Source organism: Myotis lucifugus, unplaced genomic scaffold, assembly GCF_000147115.1.
Source record: "Myotis lucifugus unplaced genomic scaffold, Myoluc2.0 scaffold_37, whole genome shotgun sequence".
NCBI lineage: Eukaryota > Metazoa > Chordata > Mammalia > Chiroptera > Vespertilionidae > Myotis > Myotis lucifugus.
In genome coordinates, this window is record NW_005871085.1 from 5942512 (window position 1) to 5950887 (window position 8376).

At 39.6% G+C, this 8376-nt stretch overlaps 1 protein-coding gene across 2 annotated transcripts; it reads left to right on the forward strand.

Moving 5' to 3' along the window:
* Nucleotides 1-6: 6 nt before the first annotated feature.
* Nucleotides 7-4924, forward strand: CDKN2C (cyclin dependent kinase inhibitor 2C). 2 transcript variants are annotated; one of them, XM_006087301.3, is made up of 3 exons: nt 7-198; nt 640-779; nt 4182-4924. In XM_006087301.3, exons 2-3 carry the CDS (start codon nt 651-653, stop codon nt 4557-4559), a joined length of 507 nt encoding a protein of 168 aa, XP_006087363.1. In that variant the 5' UTR covers nt 7-198; nt 640-650; the 3' UTR covers nt 4560-4924. The 2 variants fall into 2 exon arrangements, with proteins under 2 accessions (XP_006087363.1, XP_014310070.1); XM_014454584.2 differs by lacking the exon at nt 7-198 and having other exon boundaries at nt 261-779.
* Nucleotides 4925-8376: the final 3452 nt, after the last annotated feature.

An 8376-nucleotide genomic window follows, 5' to 3' on the forward strand; every position in this document is an offset into this window, starting at 1 on the left:
GGCTGCGGAACTACACTCCCGTTTGCTGCTGCCGATCATCTTTAACCCCCGGAAGACGTCAGCATCCAGCTGCAGCGGCGCTCTCCCCGCCGCGGAGGACGGGACTACCCCTTCGGGCGTGACGGATGGAGACGAGCTCCCGGAGGACCTGCCCTGCCGTTGTTGCTCGCGCGGCTCCAGCCACCGCCGTGAACCAGGGTGGGTTAATGCCTCTTCTTCCCCGCAAATGTCGTTTCTTCCGCTCTATTTTCTCCCCCGGGTCGAGCTCCCTAACCCCTCCGCACACATTCCTCGCAGAGACCTTTAGTGTTGTGACAGCTCTGCCTACATTTTCCATCCAGAGTAATTTACCAGGAATGTGTCTGTCTCTCGGTTGAAGCACCAGAATTCTTCCTAGGGGTTAAGCTAAAAAGCGAGGAGCGAGCCCCTCTCCAATGGCTCAGTTTTGCTGAATAATCACGTGTGAATCGAGGGGCGGGCTTTTGGCAGGCAGATCTTACTAGTATTTACTACCAAGCTCTACTCCAGATTAACCATCCCAGTCCTTCTGTCAGCCTCCGATGCCATCATGCAGCCTGGTTAGGAGCGAAGGAAAGGGAGAAAAGAAAAACAACTAATTCGTCTTTTCCCGATCGTCAGGACCCTAAAGAATGGCCGAACCTTGGGGGAACGAGTTGGCGTCCGCAGCTGCCAGGGGGGACCTAGAGCAACTTACTAGTTTGTTGCAAAATAATGTAAACGTCAATGCACAAAATGGATTTGGAAGGACTGCGCTGCAGGTTGGTATCCAGAGAGGTGGGGAAAACAGGTCAACAGCGTTGCCTATGTGACCCGGGTTTCTAGAATAGCAGCCTTTAAGCTTTGAGGGGTACAGGATTTCACTGTTTTTAAACCTAGTTGGTTGCCATATTTTATATCTTTAAGTGGATCCAACTCCCCAAAATGACGTACTTTGAACAAACTCCTCAAATCCAATAACATCCATGATATCAAGTAGATTCCAGGTTTGGTCTTAATTTTCGGAATGTTTTTATGATGGTGGGTATTTGAAAGCCATCGTAGCAGCGCCGAGTTGGGGGGGGGGGAGGGGGGATAGACAGCTCTGTAAACACATTATTATGATTATTATTTGAAGTAAATACGCTGCTATTAGTGGTTTTCATACTTTGCTCCTATAATTGACTTTAACGTTAATTTTCTTGACTACTGACCGGGATGTTTTCCTTCTAATGCTTCACGTTTTGACAAACAACCTTTCCTCATTTGGAATGGGTGGACTGGGCACGGGGACAGGATGTACATTTCACAGTTAATGTAATACCATCCACCCATTCAGGATTGAGGAGGAATAAAAAATTGAATTTTCTAATCAGAGCTCAGCTTGTGTTTTTGTCTCTGCGGTCATGCCGTGGTATGTTCTAATTTTTAGTTATTAGATTTACAAGCAACAAATAAAACAAGTCCAGCTGCCAAGTATTGTACCTGATAATTTTTTTCCTCCTCTGGACATTATCCTGTAACTTAGTTGAAAGGCTTAAAACAGAAAAATGGAAAATTGGTCTCAAATAGTTGCTTTATCAGAGTTCTAATGATATTCTTGTGAGCTAGTCTTATTCGGAAATGCTACACTTGAAACATTGAAAACTGGAGAGAGGGTTTTTAAGGTTCTTTATTTTAATTACAAGAATTAGAAAATTTAAGTGGAAGAATATATACTATTAACTGACAATGCCTATACAGTCTTACATTTTTAATCAGAATACACTGACCTTGCAAAATTTTCAGTATTATGGAAGCTTATGCATATATATTAAATAATTTATCTTGTTATTTCAGATAGATTAAGTGGGGAAAGAATTTTTTTCTTTTTCTACTTAGTAGTTTTAACAGGTGTAGTGATAGCAATGTCACAAGTTTAATATATTTAAAAGTTTTCTATTGAAAACTAAAAGATTTTATAAATCTCACAATGAGACTCTTAACCCATGTTAAGAATAAAACCTTGCAGGACTTTTGACGAACAGAAGACTGGGAAATTAATAGTGAAAACAAGTTTTGACAAACATTTTAAATAAAATCTGCAATCTTATTTACACTAAATATATTTATCAAGATACTAACACCCACTTATTGTGAATTAGTCCTTGTACATATGATGAAATATACACAAATAGGAGTCTCAAGGCTTACTTTCAGTATGTATAATCATGACTCTGAAGTTGTGTCATAATTCAAGAAAGAACTTTCTTTTAAAACAATTTCCAATATTACTGTTATTTACTATGAAAGATGGCAAATTTCCTTCTACATTTATATTTATTTAACTCAATTGTAAAAGTTTTTTTTCCCTTTGCTGGTGTAAGCTTTTCAATCAGGATAATATCAAAGGCCTTAATCATACATTTGCTTTACAAAGATCCAAGTTGTCTGTTTATTTTTCCTAGTCCAGGTTCTTAAATGTGACTAAACCTTTAGAGGCAGTTGTGGCAAAAAATTAGATTGTGTTGATTTTTAATGATGAAAAAGTATACTTCATTGAAGTTCTTGAAAAACAAATTATGTATCATTCTTACCACTGCCCCAAAGGCAGGGCTAAAAGCCAGGAAGGTTTTATCGACAGGGAGGCTTAGTATCTTGGACATCTATATAGTTTGCATTTATAAAATATTATTTATTCTAATATTACTTAATTTGTGATTATTTTTAAAAAACAAACATTCTAAAGGGATAAACTTTGTATGTATTTTTCAATGGGTTATATTTAATTTCACAAATATTTGAGTGTCTATTATGCAATCTATATATTATAAATTTATATTATTATGAGTATACCTAAATATAAATGAAATAAGTTAAAATGCTGAAATTTTTGGCATGTTAATGAGACTATATTTTTTCACAACTAAATTATATATATTGTATAAATAACTGCGTGCTGCTCCACAAGATATTTTATAAGTATGAGAGCCTAATAGACATCTCTTATTAGAGTGAAATATGTATATTCAAACAAAAGTAGATAAGTCTTTATCATGTGAATTATTTGAATATTGACAGCAAATTTTAATACTACATTCTGGCTTTTCAAGTGTTGGCAGTTTACAAATAGCTATTCCTAAATTCCTGACAATAACTGCAAAAGGAAATAAGGTGGGATCACCAGCTGATTATTAAATGGGCTCATCCACACACGCTGTCTGTGTCCCAAAGTACATATTAAATATCTTATTTTCTTTTGCTCACTTTAAAATCAGAAGGCCAATTAGAACTTTAAAAACAATAAGTAATATAGAAGGCTTAGACTGTTCCATTCTTTTCAAGAGCAGTTGCCATATAATCATCTCCTATCTGATACACGGCATGTCTTGAATTTAGTTTTAGGTAAGTCAATATCATAAACATGGAGAACGCTATTATTTACTTAACACCTAATAATCAGTAACATTTAAAAATTTCAAGTGAAGGATTATAAGTGCTAAATACACCTCATACCTCGTAGCCAATATGTAATAATTTGCAAATAAAATAAAAAAAAACACTTGGGAATTTGGCACTATATCTATTGGGGGAGATTAATTGTGAAAATTAATCATTTAAGAAAATGTCAGATCTGAATTTTTAATAGATCATTTTTACACTAGGTAATGGAGACTGATGTGTAGAAACACTTCTTTGGGGATTTAAAGAAACTCACTCCCCTTATTTCTTTTCAATGGCTATTTAGAAAATAAATGTTGCCCACCTTTAATTTTCCAGAATAAATACTCGAGGTATATTTTATGAGTATGAACAAGCACAGAAGACTCTTATTTAAATCTCAATTTCCATTTCTTTTCTCTTAATAAATTCACGAAGTTACACACCCCTTCATGGGAGATAGAGAACTGAGTTGTGAGTGAATTTTATACAATTTGAACTAGTTCTATTTTAATGATCAATTTATCCTACTTTGGGGCTCGTTTAAGATATTCCATCATATACGCTAAATTTTTATAAGTTTTCTTCTAGTTATACCTACTAGTACTTTCCTTCTTGCAACTGAGTCCTTCAAACTCCATCACATGGGTCTTCCCCAAGTACTTCTTCACTAAACATAATTACATAAATAGGAGAGGTGGATATTTTAAAATATTCTTGTAGTAGAAGCACTTAAAGGATTCTACTCTCTTCTTCTTTTCCAGGTTATGAAACTTGGAAATCCCGAGATTGCCAGGAGACTACTGCTTAGAGGTGCTAATCCCAATTTGAAAGACGGAACTGGTTTCGCTGTCATTCATGATGCAGCCAGAGCGGGTTTCCTGGACACTTTACAGACTTTGCTGGAGTTTCAAGCTGACGTTAACATCGAGGATAATGAAGGGAACCTGCCTTTGCACTTGGCTGCCAAAGAAGGCCACCTCCCGGTGGTGGAGTTCCTTGTGAAGCACACCACCAGCAACGTGGGGCATCGGAACCACAACGGGGATACCGCCTGCGACTTGGCCAGGCTCTACCGGAGGAACGCGGTCGTTAGCCTGATGGAGGGAACCCGGGCGGAGGGAGCTGAGAATCTACAGTGAATGTGGGGAGGGCTCTCCCACACTGCCTGCTATTCTGTCAGTTAAATGGTTGGCTGTCCGATTTTAAGATCATTTGTTAAAACTCAGTTTTGTCATATTTTAAGCAGCTTGTTAAATCTTCTGAAAGTGCTAAATGGAAATCTTACTACAGGTTTATGAATATATCTTTTTCACCTACAGAATCGTGAGTTCTAACATATAATTGCAAATAGCTTTGGCTTTCTTATTATTATTTTATCTTCCCTTTACTTTTTCTTGGCTTATTTCTCCCTTTGCTAGTCTCAATATTCAACTTGATGACTTTATTTTAAAAATGATTTGTCCTGATGCTTCTTTTGCCTAATTAAAACACTTTTCCAAAACAGGACAATGTTTCTCTGTGACTTCCACTCCTCTATTAGAATAACCCCCATATAATTTGCCTCCTCCTAGGAGATCATGTTTTATATCTTGACATTAGAAAACGTAGACCAACTGGGAAACTAGGCATATTCTCTTGAGGATTCAGTTATTCTTTTCTTCCTTTCCTGATGTCTCTCCCAAAAGAGTTTACTTGGTGCCTTGTATTTCTGCTTTAAAGTAGGATAAGAACAACTTTTTTGAACATCAAACCTGAAATTATTTCAGTGTGAATTAATCCTACTGTTCAATCTTCCCTTTTTCTCAAACTTAATTGAATAGTTGGAAAAACAGGTTTCAGAATAGCAATCTAAAAACAATTATATGTTAGCTCTAAAAGCCACTTTTAAAAGAAAGTACCACCTTAAAAGTGCCTCCCATTAGTTGATTTTTTTAAAAATCACAAATAAAATAATTGGTTAACAAATTTCCCCAAAATAATACCATAAGTATACTAAGTGCAACACTGGCTTTTTCTCCCTGAATGACAGAAATGTAAAATTATAAAATGTCTATGTATTAAAAATAATGCAAACGTAAATTTTTAGGGGGTTAAATGTTCAGCAAGAAAAAAATATAAATTACATGAGAGTCATAAGTATTTTAGGGGCTGCAGGATAATAAATATGTAAACATTTACAAAAAGTACATAGGTCACTCCTACATATAGTACTTGATTCCCACAAAGCTTATTAGTAAAGGCATATAAAATATTTTTAAGAATATGTTAAGCTAAAAATAATTTTTGAATGACATAAAAATATCATATTTCTGAGAGAATTATCCAGCATCTATTAGTCTGTCATTTCAATTAAAGATTGTAACCAGAATGTTTCAATGCAGTTACCATTTATAAATTTATAAATACTTTATTCATATTCTCCCATATGAACAAAGATGTTTTATGTGAAAGTTTCCTCCTTCTGCTTCACAAGCTCTCTGCCCTCGCTCCAAAAAGAACAAAATACTTCAAGGTTTATTGAAGGATATGGTTCTGATCCTAACAAGGATTGGAATGATTGCAAGGCAAGTGGTTTTTCAATAATGTGTTTTTCATGATAATATAAAAAGAGTATAGGATAAAAGATTTAATCCTTTTAATTTGGCAGGAACGTTCACCTTCCCTAAGTTAAGTGCAACAGGATTTCAATTTCTGCCACCTCCAACCACAAGTTACTGAACAAATTTATTTTTGACAGCAACATGAAATTAACTTTAAAACACATTTGAAAATTTAGAAAAAGTAGAAATTGAGATGATTTTGAAGGAAAAATAGTTGTATTTGGATTTTAAAACTAGAATCAATGTACAAAACATTGCTTAAGTAAGATGACTATTTTTCTAAACACAAGATTACTAAAAACATAAAACAACCCTTCTTAGAAGTTTTAACTGCAAAGATGGAAGTTTCTGAGTTTAAAGTCGAGTTTAATGGCCTTTTATGTTTCCACCAAGTCTCAGTATTAAAATTGCTTGTTGGAGACCAAATATAAAGTTATAGGACTCAGAAAGCTAAAGAGAAGGAGGTACTTCTGCAGTGGCTTTGTCCATAGGTGGTGGGAACGCATAAGGGGACAAGGAGCTCATCTCTTTTCAGCCTAAAATTTGCTAGTCATTAAATATCGCCACATTTCTCTGGCAGGAAATAGCTTTGCTAATCTAAGTATTTTAGAAATGAGTTATGTGGTCCCCTCTAGGAAATATGAAAAACCATTATTCATTCTCTCACAAACCTCAATAATATTCGGTAAGACTCTTGAATATGCCGACACGTATAGGATGAAAGAAGGGTGTTGCTGAGTTTAATAGAGTCTAAACTTTGCAGTGAGCTGAGGTGGGGAAGGGTCTGAACTTATTCGGACGCAGAATGAAGAGGCAAGTGCTAATTAATGGAGGAATCAGAGCCCCCGGAGAGGACTCTATAGAAAGGATGGAGGGTGCTAAACAGCTCTGCCCTCTTAAATTCAGTTCTCCACTGTGTCCGTATCCAAGTTATCAGGGAAACTCAGGGTCAGCCTTTGCCCAGTGTAAGCTGAATCGGGACTTACACCTCGAGGAAGGGGGCACTAACTGTACCTCAGTCCACGTTCTGTTTCCTGAGACAGTAAGCCAACTGCATTTTAACATATTTCCGTAGTGAATTAATACTTTTCTGGTGAACATTTCGCATCTCTCAACGGCGTGAGATGAGCTCGTACACACACACACACACACACACACACACACACACACAAACACACACACACTAAATGCTGGGTGATGGATAAAAGAATTCGGTCCCGGCAAGCAATTCAATTGGTAATATTATAAATTCCCCTTATCGTGGGATCTGTGGCTCCGGACTGGTTTCGAAATCTCAGTTCCCAAAAAGGTGCTTTTGCCTGGAGTAGAAGCAATAGCCCAGAAGCGCTGCAAGATCACAGCGCTGGAGCGAGAAGGGTGGTATTTACAGCTTTCCTGACTGCCCTGAGCCCTAAGTGACCTTCATCAAATGCCTACGGGGGCGGACGTGGGGCGGGGGGTGGGGGGGTGGGGGGAGTCCCTCTCTTGGTCTCTAGAGACTTGATTTTACACTGCAGTTCGAACACACACACACACACACACACACACACACACACACACGCAAACAGGTCCACGCAGGGACCTAGAGTGAGGCAGCAGACAAATATTCTGCCCAGAGCCAACCCAAGCCCCCTTTGAGGGGCTGCGAAGACATCCTTTCTGTCCCTTCGAAACTGTCCAGCCTCCCACTGCAGCTCCGGGCTCTCTAGTGAGGAAGCTGGAGCCCAGAGCTCCCTCCGGGCGCGCAGAAAAGCCCGGGGTGGGGGTGGGGGAGTTTCAAAACCGTTAGCTCGCGTTTTTTTTTTTTTTTTTTCTTTTCCCTCCCTCGCTAAGGTTTCTTTTCTTTTCTCTTCCTGTCCAAATATTTCAAATTTCCGCGCCTTAAATAACAGTCTCTTTTTATTTAGTTGGTTTCCTCGGCAGGTTTGTCCGCCCGCTTGTCTCTGCCCTCCAGCGCGCCCCGGGCGCCTCGGGCGCCACCGCGCTGCCTGCAAGCCCGCAGCCCGCAGCCCCGCGGCCCCTGGTCGCCACCCGCGGCCCAGCCTGCGGGGCCCAGGTCGCCCGCCGGAGCCACAGCCCCCTCTGGCCGCGACCTCGCCTGACCCTGCTCTCCGGGCGCTCAGACCAACTAAGGCCGCCCCCCGCCCTGACGCCTGTCTGCCTCGCCGCTCGACTTCCCCGCCCGGACTTTGGAGCCTATTCTGCCTTGGGGTTTGGAACACAGTTCCCGAGGAGCGGCGGGAGGGCCGCAGCGAGAGGAGCGCAGCGGAGGCGGCAGTGGCGGGAGCCTCCCCAGCCCCAACCCGGGAGGCGCCCTCGGAGTGAGTGAGTGAGTGCGCGGCCGCTTCAGGGCGAC

Coding starts and splice junctions, on each gene's coding strand:
- CDKN2C (XM_006087301.3), top strand. CDS start 651: ATGGCCGAACCTTGGGGGAACGAGTTGGCGTCCGCAGCTGCCAGGGGG. Junction 780..4,181: donor TTGGAAGGACTGCGCTGCAG/GTTGGTATCCAG, acceptor CTTCTTTTCCAG/GTTATGAAACTTGGAAATCC.